Here is a 19,266-nt window from a genome sequence, read left to right on the forward strand (position 1 = left end):
ATTTACCTCTCTGCCTGTAAGGATGTGTCTTGCCAATTTCACTTTTGCAAAATTCCCTTTGCCGATTGTTTTCAACAGTCTGTAGTTTCCGATGTGAGGCTGTTCGTCTGCACAGGAAGCTATAGAGTTTCTACACCGAGCTCCAGAGCGCCCGGTGCGGGAGGTCACTTCTTGCCGACCATCTCCATGTGACGTGTGCTACAATACAATATACACAAAACAAAGATAAGGATATGGGAACACAGTTACCTACCAAGTTGTAAATGCCTCTGCTGAAGAAACAAAACATTACTACTTTAATTTTTAAAAAAATATATTTTATTGATTTTTCTCAGAGAGGAAGGGAGAAGGATAGAGAGCCAGAAACGTCGATGAGAGAGAAACATCGACCAGTTGCCTCTTGCATACCCCCTACTGGGGATGTGCCCGCAACCAAGGTACATGCCCTTGAACAGAATCGAACCTGGGACCTTTCAGTCCACAGACCAATGCTCTATCCACTGAGCCAAACCGGTTTCGGCTAATTTTAATCCTAATGCATATACCACTTTGAAGAAATTTGCCCATGTGTCTATGTTTTTTTTTGTTATTTAAATATTTGTATTGATTTTAGAGAGGAAAGAAGAGAAAGAGAGAGAAAGAAACATCAATGAGAGAGAATCATTGATCGATTGCCTCCTGCACACTCCCTACTGGAGATTGAGCCTGCAATCCAGGCATGTGTCCTTGACCAAAACTGAACCTGGGACCCTTCATTCTGCAGGCCAACACTCTCTCCACTGAGCCAAATCAGCTAGGGCCACATGTCTCTGTTTTTATTATACATATGTCTTAGGTAAAACAAGTTTATAAACTATTTAAAAATCTAAGCAATTTGTAACAATGTTCCTGTAACAAAAAGGATTCTAATTTCCAAATTAGAAGGTAGGGAAAATAGCCTATTTATAAATGAGGTCTTGTTGATCAAAGGAAAGATTAAAGCAACACTAAAATATGCCACTTAACACTTTAACAATTAATTTTGAATTATTGTACCATTAGTCAGTTATTTCATACATGAATTTTTTTTTTTCTCCCTAAGGAGCCAATAATCAACCCAAGGGCACAAAAATGTTACATAATTCTTCAGTAGTCATTTTATAACATTTTGTGGCACACCAATAACATAACAGGTACTGAGCTGTTGAATTTAATTCTTTTAAAAAATATATTTTATTGCCGAAGCCGGATTGGCTTGTAGAGCGTCGGTCTGCGTACTGAAAAGTCCCAGGTTCGATTCCAGTCAAGGGCATGTACATTGGTTGCGGGCACATCCCCAGTAGGGGGTGTGCAAGAGGCAGCTGGTCGATATTTCTCTCTCATCGACGTTTCTAGCTCTCTCCCTTCCTCTCTGTAAAAAATCAACAAAACATATTTTTTAAATATATTTGACAGAATCGAACCCGGGATCCTTCAGTCCGCAGGCCGACGGTCTATCCACTGAGCCAAACCAGTTTTGGCTGAATTTAATTCTTAAAGGTAAAGGAGTCCTGATCCTTCTCACTCCCATGGAATAGAGCCGATAACCATTTCATCTACCAAGAAAATTAGAACATGTACCCTGCTACTAGATGCAGAATCAAGCCAAAGATGGGATTAACAAATTTATAAAGTATTCATTTCAAACTAAAACTTCTCTTTAATGCAAAACTTTTAAGTTGCCATTATTAGGAAATAAAGCAAACACTGTAGTTACCTACTCAATATCCATTCCTTCCTTCTTCCTTTCTAAGAGAAGCTGGGTGTATTTGGGGGAGGCAACATGGCCAGTTAAATACTTGTTTTCCCAAACATCCTGCAGCTAGAGGTAGCATATGGCTTAGTTTTGGCCAGTTCTCAATAGTGAGAGGTTTTCATGTAAAATGTCCCTAATACAACCCCACAACATTTAGCTTCTACCCCAAAGCAAAATAGCTTTTTGTTCAAGCTGCAACCATGAATGCTTCCAGATTCCACATAACCCACAGAAACAATGCCTTATGTAGTCTAGTAAGACTACACAAGACTCACCACGGCGAGCAGCGCGGGGGCTAACCTGCAGGCCTAAACACTCTCCTTGAAGGAAAAGTTGGGCTCCTCTTCTTCCAGGGACCTGCCATTACTACACACACAGGTGCAGATGGTCAGCACAAATCCCTGGCAGACGAACCCAAGCACATACTTTAAATTCTTGTGTAAGATAACATTAAAACTAGGAGATTCCCCGGAAGAGATGTGTTTTCTCCTTCAGGTTTAACCTGAAAGTTTAAAGTGGATGTGAGATAGTGCATTTGTTTTAATTCTCCCAGTGGTCATCAGAAGAGGCTGCATTCCCTGACCCTTATTCCAGCCTAGGCACAAATTCCAGATAAATTTTACTACACCAAGAATTCTCTTTGAAATTAAAAATAACAGGTACTATTTTATATTAAACTGTGTATAAGTTTGATAATTACAATATAATCATGTGCTACACAAATAATCAAAATGGCTAATATTCTACTCACTACAAATTTCCACCTACACCAAATTTACATACAGAAGAAATGAAGCTGACCCTCAACTTGAAGTCTGTAAGATCTTTCCCAAACACTTTAACCAAATAAAAATATTAATTCTTGGCCCCAGCTGGGTGGCACAGGTGGCTGGAGTACTGTCCCATACACCAAAAAGGTTGCAGGCTGGCCAAACCGGTTAGGCTCAGTGTATAGAACATAAGCCTGTTGACTGAAGGGTTCCGGGTTCGATTCCGATCAAGGGCAAGTACCTTGGTTGCAGGCACATCCCCAGTGGGGGGTGTGCAGGAGGCAGTTGATTTTGGTCAGTGGTCAGGGTGTTGGCCCACAAACTGAAGGGTCTCAGGTTGACTCCTGTCAAGGGTATGTACCTAATTGATATGTCTCTTTAACATCAATGTTTCTCTCTATCTCTAGTCCTCCCTTCCACTCTCTCTAAAAATTAATAGAAAAAATGTTGGGTGAGGATTAACAAAAGAAATGAAAACTCAAGGGCCCAAACGTAGAATCAAGGTCTGGGGGTGGGTCCAGTAATCAGTACCTCAACAAGCCCTCCAGGTGATCCTGGTGTTTGCTCCGGTTTGAGTTTAGCTGAGGGTACTTTGATCAACAGGAACTGGAAGTCCGAAAGAGCAATATGATTCCTAGGTATATCCTTTATGGCACAGTGTAATAATACACAGAGTAGGTACTTAAATGTGAACAGGTTAATAGTAATCTCATATAACCAATAGCTGGCTAGACAATAACACCATCAGTTTATCTATTTCTCAGAGATAAGAAATTATGATGATTGTATTAAATAATAATAAGTACATGGTGCACACATACTGGGAGCTGTTAAATAATTGGCAAAGCCCCTGGGTACTTTGTCAAATAACCCAAACTTACTAAGTGTCATACACTTTGAAACTTAAGTGAAAAATATATTTCTAGTTTTACCAGTATACAAACAGGATTTGTCCATGGGTCTATACAAACCAATTGTAGAACATAAATTAAAAAACAATCTTTTTATTGACGTTAAAAAGCATCTTATTTCAGCCTGGCCAGTGTGGCTCAATGGTTTAATATCAACCTAGGAACCAAGAGGTCATATGACACTTTGGTTCCCAGTCAGGGCACATGCCCAGGTTGTGGGCTCTATCCCCAGTAGGGCACCTGAAGGAGGCAGCCTACTGATGATATTTCTCTCTATACCTTTCCCTTCTTCTCTTTAAAATAATTAATTAATTAATTAATTAAAAGAACATCTTATTTCACATCTTAGCCAACTATAATTGATGGACCAAACATGGATTCTAATTTGAATAGTGTTTATAAAGTAGACAATTGAGGAAATTTGAACACTGACTAGATATTTGATATTAAGAAATTATGATAACTGGATTATGATTATTTTTAAAAATAAGCTTTATTTTTTCTAAAAGCTTTAGAGATGAAATGATAAAATGTATTGAATTTGTTTCTTGGGGAGAGAACAAATGAAATTAAGGCTGGCATTGATGCCCTAGCTGGTTTGGCTTAGTGGATAGTGTTGACCTGCAGAATGAAGGGTCCCAGGTTCAATTCAGGTCAAGGGAACCTGCCCCATCGCAGGCTCAATCCTCAGTTGGCAGGAGGCAGCCAACCAATGATTCTCTCTCATCACTGATGTTTCTATATCTCTATCCCTCTCCCTCTCTGAAATCAATAAAATTTTTTTTTTTTTTTTTTTTTTTTTAAAAGACTGGCCACTGAGTACATGGGGGGCTAACTGCATACCAGGATTTCTCAATCCTGGCACAACTGACATTTTGGACTAGGGAGTTCTTTGCTAGAGAAAAGGGATACTATCTTGTGTATTGTAAAATGTTTAGCAGCATTCCTGGTCACTAGCAACCCTCTGCAGTGTGACAACTACAAGTGTCTCCAGACACTGTCAAACATCCACTGGAGGGCCAAACTGTCCCCAGAAGACAATCATTGACAAATATTTATTAAACTTGCTCTACTTACTTGTTTGAAATTTTCCATAACAAAACTTTTTTCCTCATTCTCACTAGAGAATATGTTTTTATTAATTTTAGAGAGAAAGGGAAAGGGAGAGAAAAACATTAATCAGTTGCCTCCCAAACTCAGATGGGGGATCGAACCCTCAACCTGACCTAGAATCAAACCTAGAATACAATTTCTGAGTATGAGACAATGCCCCAACCAACTGAACACCACCAGCCAGGGCAACAAAACACTTTTAAGTCTTAATTATACTCTGTATTGGTACAACTATATCTTTCTAATTAAATAATCTATCTATCTATCTTCCTATCTATCTATCTATCTATCTATAAAAGGCTAATATGCAAAGTGTCCCCTCAGGAGTTCCACTGGGAGACTGAAGTTTGATCACTCGCTACCAGGGGGTGGTACAAAAGGAAGGAAGGCCCCAATTGGCCCTGATAGCCAGCTAGGCCTACGAACTCTACCTGTGCACGAATTTCGTGCACCGTTGCCTCTAGTTAGTACATAAGCTTTTTGGGAAATAGCCTGATATACAACAAAGCAGAGGGGACTGAGCTGGAAAACTAGGACTCAGTAAAGGTTCTGCTACTAAAGTCAGAGGTCATAAGCAGCTCGGTCACCTATCTGAGCCTCAGCATCCTCACTACATCAGATTGCCTGACTAGTCCTGTGAGCTACAAAGTGGATATTCACATTTAAAAAAAAATTAAACCCTAGCCTGTTTGGCTCAGTGGACAGAACATCAGCCTGCAGACCAAAGGGTTCCAGGTTCATTCCAGTCACGGGGACATACCTTGGTTGCAGGCTCTCCCCAGCTCAGGCCCTTGTCAGGACTTGTGCAGGGGGTAACCAATAGATGTGTTTCTCTCACATCAATGTTTCTCTCTGTCTTTCCCTCTCTCTTCCACTCTCCATAAAAGAAAAAAAAGAAAAAAATCAATGGAAAAATATCCTCGGGTGAGGTTTAATAAAAAACAAAAGCTAAAAAAAAAGAAAAAGAAAATATAGTAGACAAGAATGAAGATAATGTTTTCATAACAAATTATCTGCCTTTTATTATTCTTTTTAAAAAAATATATTTTATTGATTTTCCACAGAGAGGAAGGGAGAGAGATAAAAGAGCTAGAAACATCGATGAGAGAGAAACATCAAGCAGCTGCCTCTTACACACCCCGTCGGGGATGTGCCCGCAACCAACGTACATGCCCCTGACCAGAATTGAACCTGGAACCTTTCAGTCTGCATACAGACTCTCTACAATTGAGCCAAACCGGTTTCAGCGACTTTTATTATTCTTAATCAATTTATGTAATTATTTAAAATTATTTAAAATTTAAATAAATTTGCAACAACATGGATGTATCTTAAAGGATTATGCTAAACCGAAACCGGTTTGGCTCAGTGGTAGAGCATCGGTCTGCTGACTGAAAGGTCCCAGGTTCGATTCCGGTCAGGGGCATGTACGTTGGTTGCGGGCACATCCCTGGTAGGGGGTGTGCAAGAGGCAGCTGGTCGATGTTTCTCATCGACGTTTCTAGTTCTCTAGCTCTCTCCCTTCCTCTCTGTAAAAAATCAATAAAAATATATTTAAAAAAAAAAAGGATTATGCTAAGTGAACTAAGTCAGAAGGAAAAGGATAAGAATCATATAATTTCATGTGGGATATAAAACAAAAAGCAACAAATGAACAAACAAACTCATAAGACACAGACAACAGAATGGTGGTTATCAGAGGGGAAGTTGGGTAGGTAGATAATGAGGGTAAAGGAGGTCAACTATATGGAAATGGAAGAAGACTAGACTTCCAGAGGTGAGCACATAGTGGAGAATACAGATGTCATGCTGTAAAGTTTCATTACTGGAATTTATATAATGTTATTACCCAGTGTTACCCCAATACATTTAATTTGGGCATCTGATTCTGAGTTGAGCATCTGCCCCTTGGTGGTCAGTGCATCGCATAGGGACTGGTTGTTCTGCCATTTGGTCTATTTGCATATTAGCCTTTTATTATATATGATTGTAAAAAAAAGTAAGACTGTAAGGACAAATAACAGATCAATGGTTGCCAGGGGCTAGAGAAAGGCAGAGGGGATTGACTGTAAAGGGCCATAAAGAACACTTTGGGCCAAAACCGGTTTGGCTCAGTGGATAGAGCGTCGGTCTGCGGACTGAAAGGTCCCAGGTTCGATTCTGGTCAAGGGCATGTACATTGGTTGTGCACATACACGGTAAGGGGTATGCAAGAGGCAGCTGGTTGTTTCTCTCTCATCAACATTTCTAGCTCTCTATCGCTCTCTCCTCCTCTCTGTAAAAAATCAATTAAAAAAAACCCAACACTTTGGGGCAAAGGAAAAGCTATATCTTGTCTGTGATAGTGGTTACATGGCTATGCATTTGTCAAAATACATTAAACTAGCTTTGCAGAGTGGCAATATCGTAGCCAATGAGGTTTATCCAAGGTGCAATTATTGCTAATTGAAAAAAAATTCATCAAACTATACATAAGAGTGTATGATCTACCTCAATAAACCTAACGTTAGCAAATGAGCTGCTCAACAGACTGAGGGCTCCCATTCATTCTGTACCCTCATTACTCAACTGGCAAGAAGTCTAATATTTAGCAGCAGTTCAGTGACAGAGGGTAAATAATATGGTATATGCCAGGTGTATAACACTGACACAAGGGCACTGCACTGTAAAAGACACCCAAGTACTTCCAGAACATGCCAATACCCGAGTTAAAAATGGAACAGGGCATGATAAATTAACACATGACGTGCTACAATCCTGATTGTAACACTGTCAAAAATTTGATTTTAAATACATTCCATGAGAATAAAGGCACTCTTCATACTCTATTGTTTTTAAAGAATAAAGTTAGCACTCTAGCTGGTTTGTACGAGTGGACAGAGCATCAGCCTTTGGACTGAAGGGTCCCAGGTTCAATTCCTGTCAAGGGCACATGCCCAAGTTGCGGGCTTGATCCCCAGTAGGGGGTGTGCAGGAGGCAGCCAATCAATGAATCTCTCTCATCATTGATGTTTCTATCACTCTCTCTTCCTCTCTGAAATCAATAAAAATCTATTTTAAAAAATAAATTAAAAAAAATAACAAAGTTAGCAATTTGTAATGACACAAAAAAATTACAGCATAATTCAACAAATTCAGCAGAGAAGGAGCAAAAGACTCACTGGGTGTAAACCCTTCATTATCACAAGTCTGTGATGGTGATGATGATGATACATATTTGGCTTCAGTTTATTTAGAAAGTACGGAGCACTTGCTCTAGCCCAATGTAATATTTTGCTTCTCTGAATGCAAGTCAATAACACTAACTCACTTTTTTGCTTGTTCAACAAAGAGCAGTCAAAGAACAGGCTGATCAAGTCAGAAATCGGTTCAAAAGGTCTACAAGAAAATGAACTCACTGACTCGCTTAGTCTTACCCCTTTCTGTGGCTCTTCATGGAATCTCCTAACCGGTCCCAGGTAAAGAAGGTGTCAAGGTACCAATGACCGGCCTGGTTAGAGCGCCTGGACCACCACACGTTCACATCCTGCTGCTCTAGTGCCCGGAGCGGGTCACCTGCCAGCCACCCAGTAAACGGGCGGCACTGACAGTGAAGGCATCTGACCTGGTGCCCAGGGTCCCGGGGACGTTACCGGAATCAGGAGCACACGAGCAGGACCAAAGCTTTTTCCTACGTGATGACAGTGGGACCCGGTGCAGTTTCTTTCCGGGTGACTTTGGCGGCGATGCGGTACAGAACCCACGCAGCTAGGCTGGGGCAGTTCTGAACCCCGAGAGGGGAGTTCGGAAACTGCCCCAAGTGTCATTCCCTAAAAACGCTGCTCGCCGCCTTTTCAAATGGGGTCGTGAACAAAACCGATGCGAGCCCCCCCCCCCCCTTCGGGAATTAAGCAGCCTGGCCGCACACCTGCCTCCCGGGGCTCCGGCCCGGCGCCCGCGCCGCCCTCCGGGGACCTTCTCGCCCAGCGCCCAGCGCCCAGCGCCGGGCCGCGGCGGCACTCGGTGTGAGGGACCCGGACAACGTGAGAGAACGAGGCACAAAGGGCTCCGCTGGGCCCGATCGGCTCCTTTTCCTCGGGACCATCAGCGGGCAGCCCCTCAGAGCTGCCCGCCCACTTAAAGGAGCTGGGTGCGCTCAGCCCGGCAGAGATGGGGCGCGCACCGGGTCCCCCGCGGCCTGGGACCCCGGCGGGCGGGCGGGCGGGCAGGGCTGCGGCCCCGGGCGCGCTCCGGCGGCCCGGCCCGGGTCCTCCCCTCCCAGGAAACGGCGCCGGCCGGCCTGCTGCCCACCCTCCTCTGCGGGCGCCGCGGCCGGGAACAGCGGAGCGCCCGGTTACTCACGTTCTCAGCGTCCCGTTCATTCACCGTGGGCAGCGGGGTCCTCGTGGACATCTTCCTTCGCTTCGGGGCCGCGCAGCGCGAGGAGGAAACACAGCCGGCCCGGCCGGCGACGGCGTCCCGGAGCGGCTCCCCTCCCCCACGCCGCCTAGATCCCGGGCCCGGTCCCGGGCGTCCCCCGGAGGGTCCCGGCGCTCATGCTCCCCGGCCCGGGGCCGCGCCGAGGAGCCCGGCGGGCGGCGGTGGCGGGGCCGGGCCGGCGGCAGCGGACTGCGGGCGCTGGCGCCCCCGCGCGTGAGGGCGCCCCGTGGGCCCGGAGCCCCTCGCCGCCGCCTCCGCCCGTCGCTCCGCGGGTTTCAGTGCCCGGGCCTCCACACCGCGCCGCCGGCGGCCCCCGAGAAGGCGGAGGAGGATGTGCAGGAGACGGAGCGCGAGACAGGCCGCCGCGGCCTGCGGGCGCCGACCATGGACGGGACTGTGGAGGCGGCGCCTGCGCCCAGCTGCTCGTCTCGCTCCGGCTTCGCTTTCCGCCTCAGCCTCCGCCTGCTGGCCGCCGGCGCCGCCGCCGCAGCCCGCACCTCAGAGCCTCACAGACTCAAGATGGCCGCCCGACGGCTTCCTCTGCTGCCTCCGGGGGCCGGAAGTGACGACACCGCTGCCTCCCGGAGCCCGGCCAATCAGCGCGGCCGAGGGAGCCGGCCGGCTGCTGTTGCTAGGAGAGACCTGGTCCTGCCCCGGCCCGGGGGGCGGCTCTGGGCCGGGAAGGGCTGGCGGGTCCGACAGGTCCGGGCGGGCGGGCGGCAGGTTCCCGGCGCCCGGAGCACGCGGGCACCCCCGGAAGAGCCGGCGAAGGCCCTGGGCGGCGGTCGGAGTGCCAGCACCGGGTTTGCACGTACAGTGCTGACCGTGGGCCTGCTCTGTGGGAAAGCTGCCCCGGACCGTGCGGCACCGAGCCGAGTCCCGGCAGCAGCGATGAGAAGGCCGGGGCGGCGGGGAGGTGCGGGGCTCCTGCATCATCGACGCGGACCCGGGAGTGGAGGACTCCGGCGCCTTCCTGCCTCTGGCTCCGAGCTCCGAGCAGCCGGGCTGGGCTCGGCCTCCGAGGGCAGCAGGCGCGTCCTGCGCTGCAGGAGACGGCTGTCTGCAGGAAGGTGGACGGAGGCCCAGCTGATGCCATTGGGAAAGAGGGGTGCTGTGCCGGTGCCATAGGAGGTTAGGGGGCAGAGGAGGTGTTGCGAGCAAAGCCCTAGAAACACATAGTGACCAGTTCCTAAATGCCCCGGGGGTTCTGCTACACCAGGGGAGGCTGTTGGAGCACTGGAGGCATCCCGTATCCCAGCTGGGCTGAGCTCAGGGGACTCTGGGCCTGGGACGCCGGAAAGGCTCCCTCCCCTGGAAGCCTTCCTTGTTCCTCCTCTGCCGCCTGTGCCCGGGCCCTGCCCAGAGGCTGGCCAGCGGGGGGCGGAGGCCCTTGGTGCAGGGCTCTGAGGAGGGAGCTGGATCCATAGGTGTTGGAGCAACATGACCTACTCCTGAGAATCTGCCCCGTTGTTCCATTACATTTGTTACCTAATTTCCACCTCAGGGTAGCCCGGTAAGATGGGCAGGCACTCCTGAGATTTGAAGTCTAAACAGGTAACAGGGACTTGACCAAAGTACCCCAGCTGGACTGCAGAACTGGGATTTGAACCCGGATTTTAAAACTTTCTAATGCATAAGCCCTTGTAACGGGTATATCCTGTTTTACTTTTTCTCTTTTGTCCTCACCATGTGAACCGTCTGGGACGTTTCCTGCTGTGAAACGCCCGTCTTTCAACACCGGACTCATCTCCGGGGAGGTCACGTTCCCACCTTAAAGACCTGAGGACTGCCGAAACCGGTTTGGCTCAATGGATAGAGCGTCGGCTTGGGGACTGAAGGGTCCCAGGTTCGATTCCGGTCAAGGGCATGTACCTTGGTTGTGGGCATATCCCCAGTAGGGGGTGTGCAAGAGGCAGCTGATCGATGACTCTCTCTCATTGATGTTTCTAACTCTCTATCTCCCTTTCTCTCTGCACAAAATCAATAAAATATATTAAAAAAAAAAAAAAAAGACCTGAGGACTGAGATTCGAGAGGCTTCCGTCTCCCTCTCTCTGGCCAGTGCTCCCCAGGCCCAGGGCAGCCCGTTTAAAATGTTGTCAGGGACTCTTCCCCTCCCCACAAGGGAGTCTGCTTGTTTCTCAATAAATTTCCATCTTTTCCTATAATAAATAAATAAGATGTTATGTTCTTCCTTCCTCTTCAGCCAAGCAGAAATGGTTGAATTCTCATTAGTTAAATGTATGTCATCCAGTTCAGCTGAAAAGTGGCTTAGCACAGACTTTGGGAACCCCGGCAGGGGTATTTGACCCAAAAGGGGTTGGGCCAGGGGCGCTCCCTGAAAAGAGATGTTTCTCTGAGTCTGAAAGCCTGAGCAGCCGGCCAGTGAGCAGGGGGAGGGCAGTCCGAGCAGCAGGATGGCCAGGGGCACGGAGATGAGAAACAGGCGGTGTGCACCCATGTCAGCAGGATGAGAGGTGAGCCTGGAGGGTGAGGCAGGAGCCAGGCCAGATGTGGTCACAGCGTGGCACTCCGGCCTGCGCCGCTGACAGCAATGTCAAGGTCAGCTGGGAGACACCGGAGGACCCACGCACGGTGTCAGCCCCGGGCAGGGGCGCCAGGAAATGAGGCTTCCCCCTAGACGGGATCTCCTTGGAGTCACACATTCAATACAAATAATGAGTCAGTGAGGGCCAAAGGCAGGAAATTAAGCTGACACGTCCTCATTCACGATGCTTCTGGTTTTCATGAAGTCGAGAATTGAGGAAACACTTTGAGCTTTTCATTACACTTACGTGAAAAGACAGCATCCTATATAATAGAAGCGTAGTATACAAATTGTCCCCTGGACCAGGAAGTCGCTTGGGAGTTCCACCAGTGGCAGCTGGCAGCCACTAGGGGCCCTACCAGTGCCCGCATTTCACGCACTGGGCCTCTGGTGGTACTATAAAGGCAAGGTGTGCCTGTTACATGCCAAAAAAAAAGAGGCGAAAGAGAAGCAAAGGAGAAAAAGAAAAAAGAAGTGTCCAGCCAGGTATGGCTCAGTGGTTGAGTGTCAACCCATGAACAGGAAGTCACACTTCCGTTCAGGATCAGGCACATGTCCGAGTTGTGGGCTCAATCTCCAGTAGGGGGCGTTTAGGAGGGTTAGGGGCCCTGCAGCCCTGTGATCTGGGGTCACCTGGAGGCCCCTCCTCAACCCTGGCCACAGACGAGCTCCCCTACCCCCCAGCACCCACAGGCCACCCAGCCTCCCTCTGAACCTGCACTTGAGAACCAGAGACATCCCTGGCCCTGAGGGAGGGGCAACTGGAGGCTGGAGGTGACCCAGGGGACAGGATAGAGACCTCTTTTTTTTTTTTAATAAAAAAATATTTTATTGATTTTTTACAGAGAGGAGGAGAGAGGGATAAGAAAGCTAGAAACGTCGATGAGCGAGAGAAACATCGAACAGCTGCCTCCTACACACCCCCCACCAGGGATGTGCCCGCAACCAATGTACATGCCCTTGACCGGAATCGAACCTGGGACTCTTCAGTCCGCAGACCGACGCTCTACCACTGAGCCAAACCGGTTTGGCGAGACCTCTGACTTCTTTCCCCACCCAGAGCTGAGAACAACTCAAGGTCCAAGCAGCCCGGGGCATTTTTCTTTTAAAATAATCAACAACAGCCCTGTGGCTCAGTGGTTGACCTTCAACCTATGAACCAGGGGGTCAGGGTTCAATTCCCGGTTGGGGCACATGCCCAGGTTGCAGGCTCAATCCCCAGTGTGAGGCATGCAAGAGGCAGCTGATTAGTGGATTCTCATCACTGATGTTCCTCTCTCCCTCTCCCTCTCTGAAATAAATATATTAAAAAGAAAAGAACAAAACCTTCAGAGGTCTAGCCTCTCCTCCTGACCTCACAAGGACTGCCCAGGGCTGGGCACGGCGAGGCGGCCTGGAGCCCACCAAGACGTTCGAACAGGATTGTCCCCGCAGTGCAGCCTCAGTCCTGAGCTGGCCAGGGCTGGCCCTCTGAGTCAGGCCTGAGTCCCCACCACGCCCTCCTGTGGGGCGGCCGGGCTCAAAGCCTCCTTTCACAGAGAGGGCAGGCGCACAGATGACTCGCAGTGTGTAATGTGTCTGAGCTCGGATGAATAATTGACGTGCTTGAATCAATAAGCAGGAACTGATTTCCGAGGCCAGGAAAGCCCAAAAGAGATTCTGGTAAAGCAAACTCTTAAATGTGGGTCAAGGCAGGCAAATAAACATACAAACAACAATAAAACCCCAAAACCTCCCTAAAAACAGACACCTCTACACACATATTCCCGGGTAATTTATAGGTCAAAGAAATTAAGAAGGAAAATGTAGAACTGAATAATAATGAAAATTTGTTTTCACATCAAAAGTTGTGGGATACAATGAAAGCAGTATTTAGAAAGGAAATGATACTGTAATATGTTAACTACAAAAAAGGGCTAAAAATTAATAAGCTATGTATTAATATTATGTAGTTAGGGGAAAAATACAATATATCAGAGAAAGCCAAAAGGAAAAGGCAGGCCTGGCTGGTGTGCCTCAGTTGGTTGGGGTGTAAACCCGTCCACCAAAATGGTGGCAGGTGCGATCCCTGGTCGGGGTGAGTCAGGAGGCAACCAATCAATGTTTCCCTCTCCCATCGCTGTTTCTCTCTCTCTCTCTCTCTCTCTCTCTCTCTCTCTCTCCCCTCCATTTTTCTCTAAAGTAAAATTTTACAAAGGACAAAATAAAAGCAGAAATTAATGAAACAGAGAACAAAGATAAAATGAGACAACAAAATCAAGAAAGTTATTTGAAAAAAAACTAGTTGAAAAAGTAAAAGAATAAAGGAGAGAAAGCATGAGGAAGGCATTAGAAAACATAAAGGAAAACATGATTGCAGATGTTGCAGTTTCACAAAAGATCACAATTATCATCACAAATTTGTGTCAATATTTTGAAAATATATACAAAGTTAATTTCTATAAAACTATAACATCATAATTACCCAAGAAGTAGAAAATGAATAGTTCGATAACTATTAACATTGAAATCGTTTTATAAGCAGTTTTACTAAATTGTCAAAGAACACAATATTTCAGTTTTATGCAAACTCTTTCAGACAAGAAGAATGGTCCAAAATTCATCACCTTAGCAAGCACCTCGGGAAGCTAGAAAAGGAACAGTAAGCCCTGGCTGGTGTTGCTCAGTGGGTTAGGTATTGTCCCATGCATCGAAAGGTTGTGAGTTCAATTCCCAGTCAGGGCACATGCCCAGGTTGCATGCTTGATTCCTGGCGGGAGGCAGATCATGCAGGAAGCAGCTGATCAATGATTCTCTCTCATTGATGTTTCTCTCCCCATCTCTCTTCCTTTCTGAAATAAATAAATTCTTGTTTGCTTTTCTACAAAAAGAAAAAAATTATTCCCTTCTCAACACTTGAGAGATCCGGCGTTGAAATATCTGAAGCATTGTACATGGCAACAACCAAAGTGTCCTTCGATAGATGATGGATAAAGAGGATGTGGTACATGATATATACAATGGAATATCGCTCTGTCATAAGAAAATATGAAATAGTTATTTGGGACAACATAGATAGATCTTGAGACTATCATGCTAAGTGAAATAAATCGGATGGAAAAAGTCAAGAACCATATGATTTTATTCATATATGGGATATAAAACTGAAAACAAATGAACAAATAAGACAAGCAAACAAAAACTCATAGACACAGACAACAGTATGGAGGATGCCAGAGGGAGAAGAGAGATGGGGGTAACAAAGGGTAAAAAGGGTCAAATATATGGCGACAGAAGATTTGACACACAATGCAATATCCAGATGATGTATCGATATATAGACTTGTATACTTGAAACTTATTAACCAATGTTACCCCAATAAATTTAACTTAAAAAAATCAACATAATTCACCAAAAGATTAGAATGGAGAAAAAAGATCATATGAACACTATGCATGCAGGAAAATGATTACATTTTCCCAGCAAACTGGGAACGGATTGGAACTTAATTTCACTGTAATAAAATTTACCAGAATTTTCCATTATTTTTATGCAATATAGTAAATTTTTTTCTGATTTAATCTCCCTAGCAATTATAGGTCTTGTCAGATTTTGTATTCCTTGGTGAGTAGGAACTTAATTGTTGCTATATTGACATCTACATGCCATTTACCTTTTTCCTATCACCATTTATGCCCTCTATGCCCTCCTCTTTAACCCTCTTCCCCCACCCCATCACACTATTGTCCATGAGTTTCTTTTTGCTCAGTTCCCCCACCAGAGCTGCCCACCTGCCCTCTTATCTATGAAATGCTTTTTTGATTGTCCATTAAATTCTACATGAGTGAGGCCGGGACCGGTTTGGCTCAGTGGATAGAGCGTCGGCCTGCGGACTGAAAGGTCCCGGGTTCGATTCCGGGCAAGGGCATGTACCTGGTTGCGGGCACATCCCCAGTAGGGGGTGTGCAAGAGGCAACTGATCGATGATTCTCTCTCATCGATGTTTTTAACTCTCTATCTCTCTCTCTTCCTCTCTGTGAATAAATCAATGAAATATATTTTTAAAAAATAAAAATAAATTCTACATGAGTGAAATCATATGGCATTTGTCTTTCTGTGATTGGTTTATTTCACTTAGCACAATGTTCTCCAGGTCCCTCTGTGCTATGGCAAGGGTAAAATGTCTTCCTTTTGATGGCAGAGTAGCATTCCATTGTGTACCACGGTTTTATCCACTCATTTACTGGACACTTGGGCTGTTTCCAAATCTTTGCTATATGCCATCTAGCTTTATTGTCCCTCATTACCTACATTACTGTAGTCTTTTGTGTTATTTGATCTTTTGTATTAAATGCTTATTTTCTCATTTTCCCTTTATATATTCTATTATCTTTGTGGTTACCATGGGGATTACATTTAACTTCCTAAAGTTATGAAACTTCATTTGAATTTATGCCAACTTAATTTTACTAAAGCATGTGGAAAACAAAAGGTTGCAATTGTTAAAATAGTACTGGCTTTTATAATTTCCCATTTACCTTTATTGAGATCTTTATTTCTTTTTATGGCTTTGAGCTACTCTCTAGTGTCCTTTCACCAAGCAGGGCATTCCTTCCAGGGTAGATCTAGAGCAGTGTTTCCCAGAGTGTGGTACGCGTATCTCCAGGGGTACGGGAAGAGTTTGGTGGGGGTAAGCGTTGCACCAGAGTTTGGTGGGGATATGAACTGCACCATGCTCAGCTGCGCCTAATACTACGTTCTCATGAGTATGAGGGGTACTCAGCGTTACGAAAATTATAGGAAAGGTACACATACGTCAAAAGTTTGGGAAACACTGGTCTAGAGGCAACAAACCTCATCAACTTATTTTGTCTGAAAATGTCTTAATTCTTCCTTCTTAATTATTTTTATTGCTTTCAAAGAGGAAAAGAGAGGGTGTTAGCATCAATGAAAATCATCGATCTGCCGAAACCGGTTTGGCTCAGTGGTAGAGCGTCGGTCTGCGGACTGAAAGGTCCCAGGTTCAATTCCAGTCAAGGGCATGTACGTATGTTGGTTGTGGGCACATCCCCGGTAGGAGGTGTGCAAGAGGCAGCTGGTCGATGTTTCTCTCTCATTGACGTTTCTAACTCTCTCTCCCCCTTCCTCTCTGTAAAAAATCAATAAAATATATTTAAAAAGAAAAAAAAAATCATCTATCTTCTGCCTCCTGCATGCACTCCCACTGGAGACTGAGCCCCCAATTGATCAAAATTAAACCCAGAATCCTTCAGTCCTCAGGCCAACTCTATCCACGGAGCCAAACCACCTAGGGCCCTCACTTTTATTTTTATTATTGATTTCAAAAAGAAAGGGAGCGATAGACGCATCAATGATGAAATTCTTTGACCAGCTACCTCCTGCATGCCCGCCCCTCCTGGGGGTTGAGCCTGCAATCCTGGAATTGAACCGTGCGTGACCTCCGGATTCATAGGTCAAAGCTCAACCATTGGTATACACTGGCCAGGTAAATTAATTTTTTTAAAGCATTTTGAGTATATAAAACCACTCCCTTCTATCCTCTGAGAAATCTAATCATCTTAGTAAGGGAGGCAGGAAGGGGGGGTGGGGTCGTCCCTGTATGTGAGTTGTTTCCCTCTTGCTGTTTCAAGATTGTCTTTTCTTCAAGATCTTTGTCCTTCAAAAATCTGATTGTGTGACTGAGTTAATCTGACTTGGAATTTGTTGAGGCTCTCTTTCATTTACTTTGGGAAGACTTCTGCCACCATTTCTTGAGATCCCAACAACACATATTGGTCTTTAGTGGTGTTCTACAGGTTCCTCAGGCTCTGCTCTACTTTTCTTCCATGTTTTCTCTTCTTCAGAAGGAATAATTTCCATGCTCTAGCTAAAAGTCCACTGATTTTTTCTTTCTGCCCTCGATTTCCTCTGAATTTTTCACTTGTTATTGCATGTTTTAGCTCCAGAATTTTAAAATGTTTTTTTTCTAATTCTTTATTAATATTTCCATTTGGCTCAGATATTGTCTTGACTTTCTCCACATCTTCCTTTTGTTGAGTATCATTAGGATGGTCACTTTAAAATCTTTGTGAGATCTGCCGAAACCGGTTTGGCTCAGTGGTAGAGCGTCGGTCTGTGGACTGAAAGGTCTCAGGTTCGATTCTGGTCAAGGGCATGTACATTGGTTGTGGGCACATCCCCGGTAGGGGGTGTGCAAGAGGCAGCTGGTCAATGATTCTCTCTCCTCCTCTCTGTAAAAAATCAATAAAATATATTTTAAACAATAAAATCTTTGTGAGATCAGACCTTTCTCAGGGACAGTGTCTGTTGATTTGTTTTCCTTTGGTGGCAGTATTTTCCTGTTGCCATATATTGTTATATTGTTGTACACTGGGCATCTGAATCTGTTAACTTTGGAAATAAGATTCCCCCCCCCCCCCCCCCAGTTCAGCTTGATTTGTTTTTCATTTATTACTATCATTTTTATAGGCTGTGCCTGTGCAAAGCCTCAGCCTGAGGATACACTTTAAGGTCTTCCCAGGTCTCTCTGGGCCTTTGCCTTTCACCAGGCATATGAGGTCAGCTTCCAATTTCCCGTACATACACAGCTCCTGTCAATGTCCTAGTCTTTAATGTCTGGCTTCCAAAAGGCGAAACGAGAGGCAGGAAGTAGGGCACCAATCTTTAAATTTCCCAGAAGTTACTTCAGCCTGAGAACAGGCTCACGACACTTGGGAGAAATGCAACAATGGCTTCCTTACTCCTTGTACTTATCCAAAGCAGCCTTTTATCAGTATATAAAACCACTAAAGCACGTGGAAAACTTAAGGGTCTTTGGGGTCCACACGAGTTCCTGAAAGCTGTGTGCATGTTGGGGGAGAATAGGTAAGCTATTGCTGTGCCAAAGTCTGAAATTAACCAAAATGAACTGGAACTCTACTCTCCAAGGAAGTTGAAAGCCTTCACTAGACTCCAGAAGTTCCAAAACAGTTGTGAGAAACAGAGTGATTACCTAGGTGGGGAGAGATTCCTGGTGCTTCAGATTCTTCCCAGAAACCTTTTACTAATGTTTTACTGTGGTTTTAGGATTGAGGTCTAATTAGGTTCAACTGACAATATTAGCTGGAAGTCACAATTGATTTCTAAATTTTTGTGTAGCTCTTTTAATCAACACCTGGGATATTCCTGGTTGTTTTAGTCATTGCTCTTAAAAAACAAAAACAAGCTGTGGATAGAACGTTGGTCAGCGGACTGAGAGGTCTCGGGTTCAATTCCGGTCAGGGGCACATCCCCAGTGTGTGTGTGCATGTGTGTGCGCGCGTACACACAGGAGGCAGCTGGTCGATGTTTCTCTCTCATCGACGTTTCTGGCTCTCTATCCCTCTCCCTTCCTCTCTGTGGAAAAATCAATAATACAAACCACCACCATCGCCCTTCCCTGGCTATTGTTCATCAGTTGGCTGATATCCAAGCACACCAGAAAGCAGTGGGTTTGATTTCGTCAGGATAAGTGCCCAGGTTGCAGGTTTGATCGGTGGTTGGAGCATGTGAATCCATCCGTGACCTCCTGGTTCATAGGCAGACACTCAACCATTGACCACATAGGATGGGCTCTAAATTTATACACACACACACACAAATAATTTACATACTTAAGTTAAAGGAAGGAAAAAATGACCCAGGGTTCTCATATATTCTTTATAGAATTATGTATGAATTGGCTTGGAGGGGAAAGCATGTTTTAAATCAATC

At 45.6% G+C, this 19,266-nt stretch overlaps 1 protein-coding gene and 1 non-coding gene across 10 annotated transcripts in view; one reads left to right on the top strand and one right to left on the bottom strand.

Moving 5' to 3' along the window:
- The window catches only part of MARK3 (microtubule affinity regulating kinase 3), a 99,125-nt gene extending 90,089 nt beyond the window's left edge, over nucleotides 1–9,036 (bottom strand). For 8 of the 9 annotated variants that reach the window (XM_045579662.1, XM_045579663.1, XM_045579664.1 and 5 more), the window contains exons 1-2: nucleotides 8,910–9,036; nucleotides 7–198 (exon numbers count right to left, since the gene is read on the bottom strand). In XM_045579662.1, coding sequence (XP_045435618.1) covers nucleotides 7–198; nucleotides 8,910–8,960 — 243 coding nt within the window. In that variant the 5' untranslated portion in view covers nucleotides 8,961–9,036. The remainder of the gene's footprint in view (nucleotides 1–6; nucleotides 199–8,909) is intronic. The other variant, XM_045579666.1, reaches the window with a different exon arrangement.
- LOC118715892 lies at nucleotides 6,953–7,093 on the top strand. The gene has a single exon (XR_004987008.1). It is a non-coding gene; the product is annotated as a U4 spliceosomal RNA (small nuclear RNA).
- Nucleotides 9,037–19,266: the final 10,230 nt, after the last annotated feature.

The sequence above is a fragment of the Pipistrellus kuhlii genome, unplaced genomic scaffold (genome assembly GCF_014108245.1).
Source record: "Pipistrellus kuhlii isolate mPipKuh1 unplaced genomic scaffold, mPipKuh1.p scaffold_m20_p_110, whole genome shotgun sequence".
NCBI lineage: Eukaryota > Metazoa > Chordata > Mammalia > Chiroptera > Vespertilionidae > Pipistrellus > Pipistrellus kuhlii.